This window comes from Scyliorhinus torazame, chromosome 14 (genome assembly GCF_047496885.1).
Source record: "Scyliorhinus torazame isolate Kashiwa2021f chromosome 14, sScyTor2.1, whole genome shotgun sequence".
NCBI classification, from domain to species: Eukaryota; Metazoa; Chordata; class Chondrichthyes; order Carcharhiniformes; family Scyliorhinidae; genus Scyliorhinus; species Scyliorhinus torazame.
The window spans coordinates 129,587,243-129,605,592 of record NC_092720.1 but is presented as its reverse complement, the minus strand read 5'-3'; the positions used below and the strand labels follow the sequence as shown (position 1 = coordinate 129,605,592).

Below are 18,350 nucleotides of genomic sequence, written 5' to 3'. Positions count from 1 at the left end.
GTACAAGTGGCGCGGGATTGGGGTCGACTACACAAGCTGAACCTGTCCCGGCTGGTAGATCAGATGTGAGGGGAGTTCCGGAGGTTGGGTGCGCTCCCGCTGTCGTTAGCTGGGAGAGTACAGACAGTTAAAATGACGGTCCTCCCGAGATTCTTATTCGTGCTCCACTGTCTCCCCATTTTCATTCCACGTTCCTTTTTTAAGAGGGTAAGCAAGATCATTTTGGGCTTTGTATGGGCGGGCAAGTCCCCGCGAGTGAAGAGGGTGATGCTCGAGCAGAACCGGGGGGAAGGGGGGCTTGCACTGCCAAATTTCAGCAACTATTATTGGGCGGCCAACATAGCCATGATAAGGAAGTGGGTGGTGGAGGGAGGGTCGACTTGGGAACGGGTTGAGGCAGCCTGATGTAGGGGTACCAGTCTGGGGGCGTTGGCGACGGCACCTGTGCCGTTCCCGCCGGCGCGCTTCTCCACCAGTCCTGTAGTGGTGGTGGCCCTTTGGATCTGGGGACAGTGGAGGAGGCACGTGGGAGCAACGGGAGCATCGGTCTGGTCCCCGATATGTGACAACCATCGGTTTGCCCTGGGGGCATTGGACAGGCGGTTTCGGGTATGGCAGAGGGCGGGGATTGAGCGGATGGGAGATTTGTTCTTGGAAGGGAGCTTCCCTAACTTGAGGGCGCTGGAGGCCAAGTTTGTGTTGACGAGGGGGAATGAATGAGATTGAGGAAGGCCTGTGGGCGGACGCGCTGAGCAGGGTTAATGGGACTGCAACATGTGCCAGGCTCAGCCTGATTCAATTTAAGATCGTCCACCGGGCCCACATGACAGTGTCCCGGATGAGCAGATTCTTCGGCGTCGAGGACAGGTGTGTAAAGTGTCTGAGAGGACCGGCAGACCATGTCCACAAGTTTTGGGCGTGTCCAAAACTTAGGAGATACTGGCAGGGGTTTGAGGACGTCATGTCTAGAGTATCGAACATTAGGGTGGCAATGAGTCCAGAGGTGGCGATTTTTGGGTTTCAGAGGTCCCGGAAGTCCAAGGGGAGAAAGAGGCCGACGTTTTGGCCTTTGCTTCCCTGGTAGCCCGGAGACGGATACTTCCAGCTTGGAGGGACTCAAAGCCCCCGAAGTCGGAAGCCTGGCTGTCAGACATGGCGAGTTTCCTGGGCTTGGAGAAAATCAAGTTCACCTTGAGAGGGTCGTTGTTGGGGTTCGCTCGGAGGTGGCAACCATTCATTGACTTCTTTGTGGAGAATTCATCGTCAGCTGGGGGTGGGGTTAGGGGAATGTAGTATAGGGGGTCAATTAGCCAGATCTGGGTGGGATGGGCTACAGCAATTGCACTATGTACTTTGTTTATTGTACAATCCTTTTGTTTTCTCATTCTGTTATTCTACTGTTTACAATGCCAAAAGATGCCTCATTAAAATAGTTTTTTTTTAAAAATAAACAATCGTATAGAAAGGTAATGGTAGTGGAAGCACGGTGGCACAATGAGTAGCACTGCTGCCTCACGGCACCGAGGTCCCAGGTTCAATCCCGGCTCTGGGTCACTGTCCGTGGGGAGTTTGCACATTCTTCCCGTGTTTGCGTGGATTTCGCCCCCACAACCCAAAAGATGTGCAGGTTAGGTGGATTGGCCACGCTAAATTGCCCCTTAATTGGAAAAAATGAATTGGGTACTCTAAATTTAAAAAAAAAAAAAGAATATTGTCTGTAAAAGAGCATGATTGTCAATATTTTTACAGAAGGCTCAAAAGATAGAATTTGAAACCAAGAGCCATTTTGATCTGGCTAGAGATGATCACCCTGGCAGTCAATAGATTTAGTCTCATATACTACCTCAAATGTGCTTGCTTGAGGTGCATTAGTGTGAATTATAGTAGGAAGGAGATTGACTGCTAACATTGTGCAAAGCTCAGCAGAGAAATCACTGAATCCATTTATAGCTAAGTATACAACGTTTCCTGAATTGGCCAACACCATTTCGTTAAACCTCTCGGTGATCATCACTTCACAGCTGCAGGTTGTATTTGCTGCTTGCTCCTGCTGGTAGCTGCAAATGCCTGGAGGCTGCTGTTGCTGCTTCCTTCCTTTTTTGTAGCTGGAAAGGACAATTTTTTTTCTAAGATACCTGGGTCCTGGAACACAGGGCCCAGGGGGTCTATGAGTCCAGAAGGCAATCCAGTTTGAAACAAGAAGACGCTGTGGGACCTGGTGCGCGACATTGAGCCAAATGGGCCACCTGCTAACGTCGTTGAAGAAATGCTTTCAGATTGCTGATGCTTTTGTTCCAGGTGTGATGAGTGCTGCATGTAACTGGCCCGTCATCGTGGGTTAAACACACTGGAAGTTGAGGATGTTCAACTGCACCTTGAACGTCAGTGGAATATGCGGATGCCAAGATTTGGTTCCGGTGAGAAGGGAACGTTTGGGAAGACCTGCGCTCCTGGACGGAGAATGGCACTGATACATGGAACAAGTAACACATTGATGTACAGATCATTTCTACGACAAAGGTCTAGACATGATAACACATTCTCAGGCTTGTATTCCGTTTTTGTTGAGGAACCTGTGAGGGGTGATATAGTGTGTCTTTTTTTTTGTGAAAATGAGCTGATACAGCTTTGTATTGGTACCAATATGGAACAGTGGTATTTCCTTCTTGTTTAATAGTTGTGTGATATGTGGAATGTTACGTCTTTGATTTTCAAATCTTTGTTTATTAAATGGTCAACAGGGTAACGATCATTAGGGTTTTCACCATTCACAGTCCAGCCTGCAGCCACATTCTTCGATCACTAGGTGGCACTTTAGCCCCACTCATGCATTATGGGGAATTCTCTCTATCCTCTTCACGTTGGGAGGCTTGATAGTATAAAAAATTATGTTGGGTTGAACAACCAATAACACACCCATTTTGGCAGATAAAATATAGCTAAGTGAGGTTCTAGATTTTGGTACGAAGAATAAAGGGGTCACGTACTAATAAGATTCAAATGGGGCAGGGGAGCAGGGGGAGCTCAGGGCTCTACGGCCATATGCTAAAGGATAGAGACTGTATTTCATGGATTTCAATTAAATATTGATTGTCCAACCAAAATAAATCTTCTCCAACCCCCCTCGGTTTTTCATCAAAGAATTCAACCCAGGACTTCCAGTGGCGGCCATCGTCTGACCAGTCGAACACAGGGTGGCTCCTGAGTGGAGGTGTAAGTTTTGGAACTTTCTGCCCATTTGATGGGTGATTTTTGGTATCGAATCGTTAGAGAAAATAGGGTAGTGGGTTCTCCCCCAGTGTGGGATGACGACGGGCTACCAGACCTGATTAAAGTCGGTAAGAGCCCTCGCCCAGGAGTTGGAAGATCCTCGTGGCACTGCTGCAGCGGGAGCGATGGCGGAGGGGGATGGGTCATCGTCGACGGCCAATTTGCAGATGGAGCAGCTAATGAGTTTCATCAGGGGGGAATTCAGACAGCAGGGAAGTTGGAGGCATTGTGCAGGGGCCACCATGCTAGCTGGGCGGACTAGTTAACGGGAGTGAAGTAGGGGGTTGTCGAGAGGTAGGCGCGAGAGGGAGGGGGGGGCTGAATTGGGTGACACAGGGCGAAGGAATTTTCATACTTCTCCCACATGCACCGAGTTTACCCCCGGATTGTGGTCCCTGACCATGTGCCGCATTGAATGGATTTGCAAGTGGACCGGGGGAGGGAGAGGATTTGCGAGTGGACGGGGGGGACGGGGGACGGGGGACGGGGGACGGGGGGGGGGGGGGGGGGGGGGGGGGGGGAGTGGCAGGGCACTGTAAGGGGGGGTCAGGGAGCACAGGGTATCGTTATATGCAGACAACTTGTTGCTATATGTAGCAGATCCGGTGGATAGCAGGGAAGAATTATAGCACTGTTGGGAAAATTTGGAGCCTTCTCTGGGTATGAATTGAATGTAGGAAAGAGTGAGGTCTTCCCTGCCGTTCAAGATTGCGATGGTTCGGTTTAGATATTTGGGGATCTTGATCACGCATGACTGGGCAGGAATGCACGGATGGAAGTTAACAGGACTGGTGGAGGGGGTGAAGGGGGATCTAAAGAGGTGCGCTGCCCTACCATTGTCACGAGCAGTGAGGGTACAGGTTATAAAGATGAACGTGCTGCCCAGGTTCTTGTTCATTTTCTAATCGCTCCCAATTCTTCTTCCCAAAGCCTTATGACGGAGGGGTAATGGGTCAATCTCCGGGTTTGTGTGGGTGGGCAAGACACCACCGGTTAGTAGGGTGTTGTTGCAGAGGAAAAGACAGCTAGGGGGCAAGTGCTACCGAATCTGCTGCAGTATTATTGGGCAGCCAATGTGGAGAAGGCCAGTCAGTGGTGGGCGAGGGGGGGAAACATACGTTTGCGCCTGGTGGGATGGATGGGATGGATGAGAGGTGGCGAGGGGAAGGAGTAGAGCGAGTGAGGGACTGGTTTCTAGCGGAGCAGTTTGCAGAGTTTGAGGTGCTTCGAGAGAAATCAGAGTTGCCCAGGGGGGAGCGAGTTCCGGTGCCTACAAGTGCGGGATTTTGCACGGAAAGAACTACCCAGGTTCCCGTCATTACCAGAGCATACGCTTCTGGAAAAGCAGACACTTCCAGATATATGGGGAGAGGAGAGGATTGGGGATATGGGGGGAGGAGAGGGTTTGGGATATGGGGAACAGGGAGGATTAGCGATATCAATGGGTGGTTGGGAAAGAAAGAGACAGCATTGGTGGATAGGATTAAGGGCAACTGGGAGGAGGAGCTGGGGATCAAGCGAAGTTGGGGAATATGGAGTGAGGCGCTGCACCGGGTCAACGTGACCTCATCGGGGGTGGGGGGGGGCGATTAAGTGGTCTTCGCCTCCTGAATTGCCCAGCGGAAGATACTGCTGAAATGGTGATCAGCAGCACCACCCGGAATGGGGACATGGATGGGTGTCATACAGGAATTTCTGAGCCGAGAGAAGATTAAGTTTGTCCTAAGGGGGTCGGAGGATGAGTTCTGCGGGAGATGGTAGCCTTTCTTATCCATGTTTCAGGAATTGTTTGTCACAAGTGGATGGGGGGGGGGGGGCAAATATCTCTAGATTGAAGATAACCATACAACATCTGAATCATCTTCACCCAGAGTCTGGATTGTAACCCTCAGGACTAGAAAGGACTGAAAAGGGAAAGGACTGGAAAGGGAAAGGGAAAGGACGGAAAAGGGAAAGGAAAAGGAAAGGGAGAGGAAAAGGACAGGAAAGGGAAAGGACGGGACGGGAAACAGAAAGGGAAAGGATGGGAAAGGAAAAGAAAAGGATGGGAAAGGACAGGACAGGGAAAGGAAAACAGAAAGGGAAAGGGCAGGAAAGGGAGAGCAAAAGAACAGGAAAGGGAAAGGGAAAGGATGGGAAAGGGAAAGTACAGGAAAGGGAAAGTAAAGAATGGGAAAAGGAAAGGACAAGAAAGGGAAAGGGAAAGGAAAAGGGCAGAAGATGGAAAGGGAAAGGGAAAGGAAAAGGGCAGGAAAGGGAAAGGACGGGAAAGGGAAAGGGAAAGGACGGGAAAGGGAAAGGACGGGAAAGGGAAAGGGAAAGGACGGGAAAGGCAAAGGACGGGAAAGGGAAAGGGAAAGGACGGGAAGGGGAAAGGACAGGAATGGGAAAGGGAAAGGACGGGAACATAACATAAAACATAGAAAATACAGCACAAAACAGGCCCTTCGGCCCACGATGTTGTGCCGAACCTTTGTCCTAGATTAATCATAGATTATCATTGAATTTACAGTGCAGAAGGAGGCCATTCGGCCCTTTGAGTCTGCACCGGCTCTTGGAAAGAGCACCCTATCCAAACTCAACACCTCCACCCAACACCAAGGGCAATTTGGACATTAAGGGCAATTTATCATTGGCCAATTCATCTAACCCGCACATCTTTGGACTGTGGGAGGAAACCGGAGCACCCGGAGGAAACCCACGCAGACACGGGGAGGACGTGCAGACTCCGCACAGACAGTGACCCAAGCCGGAATCGAACCTGGGACCCTGGAGCTGTGAAGCAATTGTGCTATCCACAATGCTACCGTGCTGCCCTTGAGAACAAATAAATCACACTATATCATTTTACCGTAATCCATGTACCTATCCAATAGCTGCTTGAAGGTCCCTAATGTTTCCGACTCAACTACTTCCACAGGCAGTGCATTCCATGCCCCCACTACTCTCTGGGTAAAGAACCTACCTCTGATATCCCTCCTATATCTTCCACCTTTCACCTTAAATTTATGTCCCCTTGTAATGGTTTGTTCCACCCGGGGAAAAAGTCTCTGACTGTCTACTCTATCTATTCCCCTGATCATCTTATAAACCTCTATCAAGTCGCCCCTCATCCTTCTCCGTTCTAATGAGAAAAGGCCTAGCACCCTCAACCTTTCCTCGTAAGACCTACTCTCCATTCCAGGCAACATCCTGGTAAATCTTCTTTGCACCTTTTCCAAAGCTTCCACATCCTTCCTAAAATGAGGCGACCAAAACTGTACACAATACTCCAAATGTGGCCTTACCAAAGATTTGTACAGCTGCATCATCACCTCACGGCTCTTAAATTCAATCCCTCTGTTAATGAACGCGAGCACACCATAGGCCTTCTTCACAGCTCTATCCACTTGAGTGGCAACTTTCAAAGATGGATGAACATAGACCCCAAGATCTCTCTGCTCCTCCACATTGCCAAGAACTCTACCGTTAACCCTGTATTCCGCATTCATATTTGTCGTTCCAAAATGGACAACCTCACACTTTTCAGGGTTAAACTCCATCTGCCACTTCTCAGCCCAGCTCTGCATCCTATCTATATCTCTTTGCAGCCGACAACAGCCCTCCTTACTATCCACAACTCCACCAATCTTCGTATCGTCTGCAAATTTACTGACCCACCCTTCAACTCCCTCATCCAAGTCATTAATGAAAATCACAAACAGCAGAGGACCCAGAACTGATCCCTGCGGTACGCCACTGGTAACTGGGATCCAGGCTGAATATTTGCCATCCACCACCACTCTCTGACTTCTATCGGTTAGCCAGTTCGTTATCCAACTTTCCCACTATCCCATGCCTCCTTACTTTCTGCATAAGCCTACCATGGGGAACTTTATCAAATGCCTTACTAAAATCCATGTACACTACATCCACTGCTTTACCTTCATCCACATGCTTGGTCACCTCCTCAAAGAATTCAATAAGATTTGTAAGGCAAGACCTACCACTCACAAATCCGTGCTGACTATCCCTAATCAAGCAGTGTCTTTCCAGATGCTCAGAAATCCTATCCTTCAGTACCCTTTCCATTACTTTGCCTACCACCGAAGTAAGACTAACTGGCCTGTAATTCCCAGGGTTATCCCTAGTCCCTTTTTTGAACAGGGGCACGACATTCGCCACTCTCCAATACCCTGGTACCACCCCTGTTGACAGTGAGGACGAAAAGATCATTGCCAACGACTCTGCAATTTCATCTCTTGCTTCCCATAGAATCCTTGGATATATCCCATCAGGCCCGGGGGACTTGTCTATCCTCAAGTTTTTCAAAATGCCCAACACATCTTCCTTCCTAACAAGTATTTCCTCGAGCTTACCAATCTGTTTCACACAGTCCTCTCCAACAATATCGCCCCTCTCATTTGTAAATACAGAAGAAAAGTTCTCGTTCAAGACCTCTCCTATCTCTTCAGACTCAATACACAATCTCCCGCTACTGTCCTTGATCGGACCTACCCTCGCTCTAGTCATTCTCATATTCCTCACATATGTGTAAAAGGCCTTGGGGTTTTCCTTGATCCTACCCGCCAAAGGTTGTTCATGCCCTCTCTTAGCTCTCCTAATCCCTTTCTTCAGTTCCCTCCTGGCTTTCTTGTATCCCTCCAATGCCCTGTCTGAACCTTGTTTCCTCAGCCTTACATAAGTCACCTTTTTCCTCTTAACAAGACATTCAACCTCTCTTGTCAACCATGGTTCCCTCACTCGACCATCTCTTCCCTGCCTGACAGGGACATACATATCAAGGACACGTAGCACCTGTTCCTTGAACAAGTTCCACATTTCACTTGTGTCCTTCCCTGCCAGCCTATGTTCCCAACTTATGCACTTCAATTCTTGTCTGACAACAACGTATTTACCCTTCCCCCAATTGTAAACCTTGCCCTGTTGCACGTACCTATCCCTCTCCATTACTAAAGTGAAAGTCACAGAATTGTGGTCACTATCACCAAAATGCTCCCCCACTAACAAATCTATCACTTGCCCTGGTTCATTACCCAGTACTAAATCCAATATTGCCCCTCCTCTGGTCGGACAATCTACATACTGTGTTAGAAAAGCTTCCTGGACACACTGCACAAACACCACCCCATCCAAACTATTTGATCTAAAGAGTTTCCACTCAATATTTGGGAAGTTAAAGTCGCCCATGACTACTACCCTATGACTTCTGCACCTTTCCAAAATCTGTTTCCCAATCTGTTCCTCCACATCTCTGCTTCTATTGGGGGGCCTATAGAAAACTCCTAACAAGGTGACTGCTCCTTTCCTATTTCTGACTTCAACCCATACTACCTCAATAGGGTGATACTCCTCGAACTGCCTTTCTGCAGCTGTTATACTATCTCTAATTAATAATGCCACCACCCCCCCACCACCTCTTTTACCACCCTCCCTAATCTTATTGAAACATCTATAACCAGGGACCTCCAACAACCATTTCTGCCCCTCTTCTATCCACGTTTCCGTGATGGCCACCACATCGTAGTCCCAAGTACCGATCCATGCCTTAAGTTCACCCACCTTATTCCTGATGCTTCTTGCGTTGAAGTATACACACTTCAACCCATCTCCGTGCCTGCAAGTACTCTCCTTTGTCAGTGTTCCCTTCCCCACTGCCTCACTACACGCTTTGGCGTCCTGAATATAGGCTACCTTAGTTGCTGGACTACAAATCCGGTTCCCATTCCCCTGTCAAATTAGTTTAAACCCTCCCGAAGAGTACTAGAAAACCTCCCCCCAGGATATTGGTGCCCCTCTGGTTCAGATGCAACCCGTCCTGCTTGTACAGGTCCCACCTTCCCCAGAATGCGCTCCAATTATCCAAATACCTGAAGCCCTCCCTCCTACACTTTAGGAGGGAAAGGGAAAGGACGGGAAAGGGAAAGGACGGGAGAGGGAAAGGGAAAGGACAGGAAAGGGAAAGGGAAAGGACGGGAAAGGGAAAGTACGGGAATGGGAAAGGACAGGAAAGGGAAAGGGAAAGGATGGGAAAGGGAAAGGAAAAGGAAAGGACGGGAAAGGGAAAGGGGAAGGACGGGCATGGGAAAGGATGGGAAAGGGAAAGAGAAAGGACGGGAAAGGGAAAGGGAAAGGGAAAGGACAGGAAAGGGAAAGGGAAAGGGAAAGGTAAAGGACGGGAAAGGACTGGATGATCGACTCTTCATTGCCGGCCAGCCAGTTCTACAGACAACTACTGGAGGAAAAATCCAACCACAGCCAGCTCAGGGGAAGCAGAGATGGGTAATAATGTGCAGCCTTGCTAACTGATGCTCGCAAGCCCAGATCAAAATGAGAAAGGAGGAAGAGATATTCCAGGCAGCGTACCTGATCCTCCTGAGAGGAGATGACTGAACCCTGCTCTTTGACCTTTGAGCTGAGCGTACTGATATGTTTTTGGAAGTACTCAGTCGTCGTTCTCTGGTCAGCGGACAAGGTGGACCTCAGCCTCCCATTCTCAGCTTTCATCTGCGAGGGATGGAGCAAAGCAACTTCAGAACGCACAATCCAATCAACAAATTGTACATCAACTCAAAAGCCCATTACAAACATGACAGTTCACTTAGGACATTTTGTATAATTGTTTTTTGCTTTGACACTTAACTACACTTAAAGGGAGAGCGAGAGAGAGATTCATGCCTGCATTGTCACCTCTTTTGACTAGATGGTGCTGTTCCTTGGTGAGGTCGTCACATCGGAGACATTGGGTTTCCTCCTGTACCATCCATATATGGGCATGTAGTCATTTGGTAGCTCAAAGTATTGCTGAGAAAAAGGACACATGTCAAAGTTTTTTATTTGTGACTCATCAGGACACTATACCAGTATGAGAGGAAAACCACAATCTACACCTGTATAAAAGAATGCTGATTGGTTTGCTGATTGAATGCTGATTAGATCGAGTCCATTTGCCAACCAGTTAGCATTCTCTTCTCAGACGATTTAAATTGTTGCTTTCCTGTTATACTGGTATTCTTGTGAAGTGAAGATGAAAAGCTTTGATGTGTCTCTATTTTCAGCAATATGGGCATGTCTGAGGTCAAACAACAGTCGATGATAGGCTATTCAACAAAGGACTGTATCATTGTCCTCAGCCAATGTCAACACACCTTCATTTTCTAACGGGGGTCAATGGACAATCTAAGAATTAAACTTTCCTCGCCCAGCCTCAGAAGAACGAGGCCAACTACGATATTTTTCTTTATTCGTTCATGGGATCCTCTCTCGATCTCACACTGGATGATATCTCCTCCCTCTACCCTACACTGGACAGCATCCAGAAGACTAGAAGATACAGAAGCAGAATTAGGCCATTCAGCCCATCTTGTCTACCCCACCATTCGATCATGGCTAATATGGTTCTCATCCCCATAGCCCCTGATCCGCTTATTAATCAAGAAATCCCCTTATTAATCAAGAACACCAGATTTGTGCTTGAGGCGCTGATATCTACAGGACTACAGCCAAAGAGCTAGAAAGGTTCTTGAAACATAAGAAAGATGAACAGGAGTAGACAATTTAGCCTCTCGAGCCTGCGCCACTATTCAATGTGATCATGGCTAATCTCATCATGGCCTCAACTCCACTGCCCATTCTCCATAACCCTTCAACACATTACTAATTAAAAATCTGTCTAACTCCTCCTTAAATTTACTCACTGTCCCAGCATCCACTGCACTCTGGGTAGTGAATTCCACAGATTCCTTTTTTTCAGCAATACTCTGAGCAACCAAACATCTATATGTTGATGGTACAGGAGGAAACCCAATGTCTCCGATGTGACTGGACCTCACCAAGGAACAGTTTTTTTTTGTTGTAGTTTGGGCACACGTTGGCACAGTGGTTACCACTGCTGCCTCACAGCTCCAGGAACCTGCGCTCATTTCCAGCCTTGGGTAGCTGTCTATGTGGAGTTTGCACGTTCTTCCCGTGTCTGCGTGGGTTTCCACCGGATGCTCCGGTTTCCTCCCACAGTCCAAAGATGTGCAGGTTAGGTGGATTGGCCATAGTAAAATTGCCCCTTAGTGTCCAGGGAAGTACAGGTTGGGTGGGGTTATGGGGATAGGATGGGGGAATGGGCCTAGAGAGGGTGTTCTTTTGGAGAGTAGGTGCAGACCCGATGGGCCGAATGGCCCCCTTCTGCACTGTAGGGATTCTATGAGGTAGTTTCTCCTCATTTATGTTTTAAATTTGCTACTCCTTGTCCTGAGATTATGACCTCTTGTTCTAGAATGCCCCACAAGAGGAAGCAACCGCTCCACATCTACTTTATCCATACCTTTTATCATCTTATATACCTCAGTTTGATCTCCCCTCTAAACTCTCGAGAGTATAGGCCTAAACTGCTCAATCTCCCTCCAAAGGATAAACCCCTCATCTCTGAAATCAACCTGTAATGACATCCAATTGGCATTATTGGTTGGCCAATTGGAGTATGAGCTCCCTCAATGATAGTTCATCGAGGGGGCCCATATAAGCACCTGTGTAGGCTTTGTGAGGCAGTCTTAAGTTGACTGGAATGCTAGCAGCACTGTTTGGAACTGCTCTTGTATATAAGTTATTGCAAATAAATACTGGTGTGGTGACGGAACCCCCTGCCTCCTGTAGATTATTACACAACCTAATGAATCTCCTCTGAACTGCCGCCATCTTTCCTCAAATAAGGAGACCAAAACTGTGTACAATACTCCAGGTGTGGTCTCACCAATGCCTTGTACAGTTGCAGCAACACTTCCTTAAACTTTATACTATATTCCTTTAGCTATAGTTGCCAACATTCCATTGGCTTTTTAAATTACCTGCTGTACTTGCATACTAGTTTTCTGTGACTCATGCACGAGGACCCTGAAATCCCTCTTCACCAGTGTACCCTGTCTTCCCATTTTTCCAACCAAAATGGTCCATCCCTACCTTTAGTACTCTAGGTACTATTCATGCTCCTATATCGATCTTCCACTAAAGTTTAACTCCAGGCATTACATCAGAAAAGGAGCAGGTTATTCAGCCCATGCACCATTCAATTTGATCATTATTGATTTGTATGTAATTTCCATTTAAATGCCCTGGATCTGTATCCTCTAACACCTTTGCCGAACAAAATCTATCACCCTCAATTTGGACATTTTCAATTGGCCCCCCTGCTTTCAACCGTTTGTGTCTTTATGTTGAGATGGTAGAGAGCTCGAAATTTCTACTACACTTAGGGGCGACACAGTGGTTATCAGTGCTGCCTCACAGTGCCAGGGTTCAATCTGGCCTATGTGGAGTTTGCACCTCCCCCACCCCGTGTCTGCGTGGGTTTCCTCTGGGTTCTCCGGTTTCCTTCCACAGTCCAAAGATGTGCACGTCAGGTGGATTGGCCCCTTAGCGTGCAAAGGAAGGTGGGGTTACTAAGTATGGAGCCCTTTCGGAGTGTTGTTGCAAACTCGATGGGCCGAATGGCCTCCTCCTGCACTGTAGTGATTCTATGACTTCTTATGCTTCCTGAAGGGCCTGGCTTGAATTTTAAGGCAATGCCCCCTTGTTCTGGATCCCCGCCCCCGCCCCCCCAAGCAGAGAATGTCCAAACCAACTGAGCCCCCTTCAAGAAGCTGTGGGAGCCCTTTTACAGGCATGTTATAGCCTGGAACACTGGACGGTGATGGTCGAGGCTCCAATTCTCTTTCCAGCACATGGCTGACCAGGAATCTCTCCCAATCTTACCGCCGGCTAGCATTGACTGTTGGAAGGGTACGAATGGTTGATACTCAACCTGTGTGGCCACATTACGAATGGACCTTCCTTGGTCATCAAGTGGAACTTGAACCGAGAGTTTGGAGCTCAGAGGCAGAAACATTAACCAATACTCACAAGACCTCATGTCTATCACCCCTTGATCTGCTTCATTCAAGAGAATGCAAACCTAGTTTCTCAAACCTGTCTTTATAGTCAACGACCTTGGTAACATTCTGGTGCACCTGTGCTACACTGACTCTAAGCCCAATACATCCTTCCTGAGGTGCAGAGACCAGAATTGAATGCTTTACTCCAAATATAGTCTAACCAGAAATTTATACAACAGTTGGCCGAGATTCTCCAATTCACGTCTGCCCCGCCACCACTGCCCAGCAAACAGGGAATTTGGTGCTCCACCAAAACGCCATTCACTGCAACAGGATTGGAGAATCCCACCGGCATGAACAGAGGGAGAATTCCGGCCATTGTATTATTTCCAGCCCATTGTATCCCAGCCACCTTGACTCTCAATCCATCAGGCTCTTTAGTTATTTTGTTTACCTGGCTTTTAGTGGTTTCTGTACCTGGAGCCCTAAACCTCCCTGTTCCTTTGCAGTTCCTAGCTTCTCACCATTTATAAAATGCTTAGATCTAAAATCAATGGCCTCACATTTCCACCGTTTGAACCCTGGCTGCCAGTTTTGCCGCATTCATTGAAACTCTCACCATCTCTTTTGCAACTCTCTGCTCCCATCTGTACCAGGGGCAGAATGATTTAAGGAGCAAATTTCTGAACTTAAGATGCCGATGGCGGGTCAGAATTCAAGGTGCGCAGAATTGGAGAGGAGGTAAAAAAAAATATAGAGGAGGGTTTCAGCAACAAACAACTGAGTTCACCAAGCAGACGTGTTATTACAGTGACCAAAATATTGATCAAGATACAGTTTATACAGTGCATAATCTAGCACCAAAATAGTGCTCATTTCTCGCTTGTGAATTTCAAATTATGCAATGTACCGGTCTAAATACCATTTGAACAATCGATACAATCCACTCCAATTATTAATCCTGCAGATACAATATTCACACTACTCATTGATCAAGCAAAGGAAAAATGTGCTCATTCATGTCCAATTGCCAGTTAAATTCACAATGTTAGGAAATGGCTAACTGTCCATTAGACTCTTCACAAAGCTTTGGAATATTTATGTAAATAAAATCAGACGTAACAAAACTAACATTTAACATTTAGATTCCAAATTTCTGTTCATTTTAATTTAATATACCTGGAGCACTGTTTAGATGCCATGAAACTTGCACTGCTCGTGTGTCTTTTCTTGTCAGAGTTGTTGGGCATCCCGGTGGCACAGTGGTTAGCACTGCTGTCTCAGAGCCAGGGACCCGGGTTCGATTCCGGCCTTGGGTGACTGTATGGGACCGTCTGTCGCGTTCTCCCCGTGTCTGCGTGGGTTTCCCCCAGGTGCCCCGGTTTCCTCCCACAGTCCAAAGATGTGCAGGTTATGTGGATTGACCATGCTAAATTGCTCTTAAGTGTCTAAAAATGTGCAGGTTATGGGGTTGCTGGGGATTGGCCCTAGGTAGGGTGCTAATTCAGAGGTCAGTGCACACTCAATGGGTCAGATGGCCTCCTTCTGCACAGCAGGGATTCTATAAATTCTGTAATATTGGCATCTATATAACACCACAAGTGTGCTTTTCTCACGTGTAAGTGCACCCAGAATAGATTTGAATGGAATGCGTGAAAATCAGCTGCCCCAGATCTTGACGTGTGATGCAAAAAACAAGTGTGTGGGAAAGCAGCAGACAGTCATAGAATTTACAGTGCAGAAGGAGGCCATTCGGCCCATCGAGTCTGCACCGGCTCTTGGAAAGAGCACCCGACCCAAGGTCAACACCGCCACCCTATCCCCATAACCCAGTAACCCCACCCTACACTAAGGGCAATTTTGGACACCAAGGGCAATTTATCATGGCCAATCCACCTAACCTGCACATCTTTGGACTGCGGGAGGAAACCGGAGCACCCGGAGGAAACCCACGCACACACAGGGAGGATGTGCAGACTCCGCACAGACAGTGACCCAAGCTGGAATCGAACCTGGGACCCTGGAGCTGTGAAGCAATTGTGCTATCCACAAGGCTACCGTGCTGCCCCGTCAAAGGGGAGAAAGAAAACTAAAAGATAACACTTGGGAATAAAGGCAAGAATGAGCAAATAACTGATGTGCAGGTGCCTGAACATGGTTCTGGTGCAGCGTTCGAATGTCACAGGAAAGCCAGACAGAGGGAGATCATTCCGGTTCCTATTCTGTTCCCTATTCGTCGACATTTTCGCCTTTCCTAGTAGGTCACTCACTCTGACAGGAACCAACTGGCACAAGGTGCCTCTGGCAGGGCACTCTGCCCAAGTACAACCCTAGAAAGGATTGACTCTCCAATGACTCTCTCGCGGTCTCAGATACGCAATATTGACCTGGCACCCTTTCCAAAGAGCAAGTACTTTCTGCTCACCCCCAGCGCCTTTCAAATTTTATCATCCGTAGAACCATAGGGTCATACATTACAGATAATGGGTCCGAACCTACAGATACCAAAGTAAGTCCCAAGAGACGTGCTGTTAGGTAATTTGGGCATTCTGAATTCTCCCTCTGTGTACCCGAACGTGGCGACTAAGGGCTTTTCACAGTAACATCATTGCAGTGTGAATGTAAGCCTACTTGTGGCAAAAAAGCAGCAAAATCAGAATTAATTTACCCCAATTACCCCATTTAAGGCTGCGTCATGTCTTGACTGCACCCGAGCACATCGAGATCAAAACCCCACTGGAGCCTAACACGTGAAAAATCATGCCAAAACGTAATGTGTATGAACCTGGGGTGTATTAACCACATTGGAAACGTGGTTCCAGGAGGGAAATTTAAATGGATCGGTTTGATCTGAAATGGATACAAAAATAAGGAATGGAGACTTTGAATTGGGAACTAATAAAAATAAGGGAGGGATGTGGTTCTGGTTGCAGCTTTTGGGTGGGCCTACACCATTGGTTTAGATAAACCCCAGGTTCAGTTCAGGCAAAATGATTGCCTTGAATACCAGATAAAGATCTAATTGCCCGTCAAAGATACTTTCCCAGCTAGATATGCAATTAGTCAGGTGCAGCGATGAAAGAATTGGCAAACAAATTTTAAACGTACCTCCTCTTTCTCGGTCAGATGCTGAATCTGAAGATCTTTAATCTTCTTTTTGGATTCATTTTTCTGGCAACAAAAGAAAAATTCAAAATCAGATTATTTTTATTATTCATTCATGGAATATGAGTATCAATGGCTAGGACAGCAATTATTACCCATCCTAATTGCCCTTGAGATGGTGGTGACAAGTCACATTCTTGAATCGCTGCAGTCTATGCGGTGAAGGCAACCTTCAGTGCTGGGGAGGGAGCTCTAGGCTTTTGATCCAGTGATAGTGTAGGGCCAGTAATATAGTTCTCATTCAGGATGGTGTCCGACTCCCAGGCGAACTTCGAACTTGCGGGTGGTGGTGTTCGTATCTGCTACACTTGTCCTTCTACGCCCGGTTAGAGAGGTTGTGGGTTTGGCAGTTTCTGTCAAAAGAGCCTCGATGAGTTGCTGCAGTGCATCTTGTAGATGGCACACGCTGCTGACACTCCACATGGTGATGGTGGAAGAGAAGGTGGAAGGTGGTGAATGGGATGCCAGTCAAGCGGGTTTGTCCTGGATGGTGTTGAGCTTCTTGAGTGTTGTTGGAGCTGCACTCACCCAGGCAAGTGGAGAGAATTCCATTTCACTCTGGCTTGTGCCTTCTAGATGAGGGAGTAGCATGGGAGACTCAAAGAGATGAGGTCATGGGCTGTAGAATTCAGAGCTTCTGATCCAGCGTCAGTGAGCAGTTTATTGCTGAGTAAGAGCTGCTTGAGAACGCTGTCAATCACTTTGCGGATTATCAAAAGTAACCTGATGGGGCAGTAATTGGCCAGGTTGGATATGTCCTTTTTGTGGACAGGACATACCTGGGCAATGCTAGGCATTGCCAGGTAGATGCCAGTGTTGCACTGGAACAGCGCACATAGGGGCACGGCTAATTCTGGAGAATAGTTCCATAGTATTGCTGCCGGAATGTTTGTGAGGAAAGATTGGACAGGCTAGGCTTCTATCCACTGGAGTTTAGAAGAGTAAGTATTGGAAACCTTTAAGATCCTGAGGGGTATTGACGAGGTGGATGTAGAGAGGATGTTTCCTCTTGTGGGAGTTTCTAGCACTAGGGGTCACGGTTTAAAAATAAGGGGTGACTCATCTAAGACAGAGATTAGGAGAAATTTCTTCTCACAGAGGGCTATGAGTCTCTGGAAGTCTCAAAAGACGGTGGAGACAGAGTCTTTCAATGTTCTCACGTCAAAGCTAGATAGATTCCTGATTAACAAGGGGGTGAAAGGTTGACAGGGGTAGGCGGGAATGTGGAGTTGATTTTACAATCAGAGCAGCCACAACCTCATTGAATGGCAGAGAAAGTTTGAAGGGTCTAGTGGCCTAATCCTGCTCCTAATATATTTGTATTGTAAGGATGATGCCGGAATTGAAAGGTTATACCAATCAGGAAAGACTGATTGGTATACTGATTGGGGTTCTTTTCTCTCGAAAAGAGAAGGTTGATGGGCGACCTTTCAGGGTCAGTAAAACTATGAAGTGGTTTGCTAGATGTCATGATCCAATTAGGAACTGTTAACATTTAAATAAATATCCTCACTCCTCATTTTAACCAACAGAATTACGCCACAAGTTTTCAAGCTTTTTTTTAAATAAACAAAACGCAAACTTTATTATGTATGAAACAAATGAAACACAGCAAAAATGATTGAGTTAACACTGTAGCTTATATGCTTTCAGATTCACTTACTACTTTCCACACAAATTCTCTTGTAAGACACTTCAATCTTATAGTATTTACTTCTGTAGCAACCACCCATAAGTATGCCAGTGTCCTCTCGAGAATTCTTCTCAACTCCACCTATTCTCAGGGGTAAAACTTTCATTGACCACCTCTTGCCTCCGGATGCTTCAGCCCCTCGTTCTGGTTACCTTCTCCAATACTGCCAAGCTCATCTGCTTGTTACTTTCTTTTTCACAAGGCTCTGTTTGTGGAGGATTATTATGGGTTCTCCCGCTAATTTCAAACTTCCAGCTTCTATTCCCTCACAAAATTCAAACTGAGATGAAGCCTCACCCATATTCCCCGTGGTTAATGATGAAGTTAGCTTTTTACTTCACTGACAGGTACGATCATTTACT

General features: G+C 47.1%; 1 protein-coding gene across 7 annotated transcripts in view; it reads right to left on the bottom strand.

Moving 5' to 3' along the window:
- dzip1l (DAZ interacting zinc finger protein 1-like) overlaps positions 1-18,350 on the bottom strand; it is a 368,643-nt gene that overhangs the window by 300,986 nt on the left and 49,307 nt on the right. For 6 of the 7 annotated variants that reach the window (XM_072474904.1, XM_072474902.1, XM_072474905.1 and 3 more), the window contains 2 exons: positions 16,239-16,301; positions 9,637-9,777 (listed from right to left, as the gene is read on the bottom strand). In XM_072474904.1, the coding sequence (XP_072331005.1) occupies positions 9,637-9,777; positions 16,239-16,301 (204 nt within the window). The remainder of the gene's footprint in view (positions 1-9,636; positions 9,778-16,238; positions 16,302-18,350) is intronic. The other variant, XM_072474906.1, reaches the window with a different exon arrangement.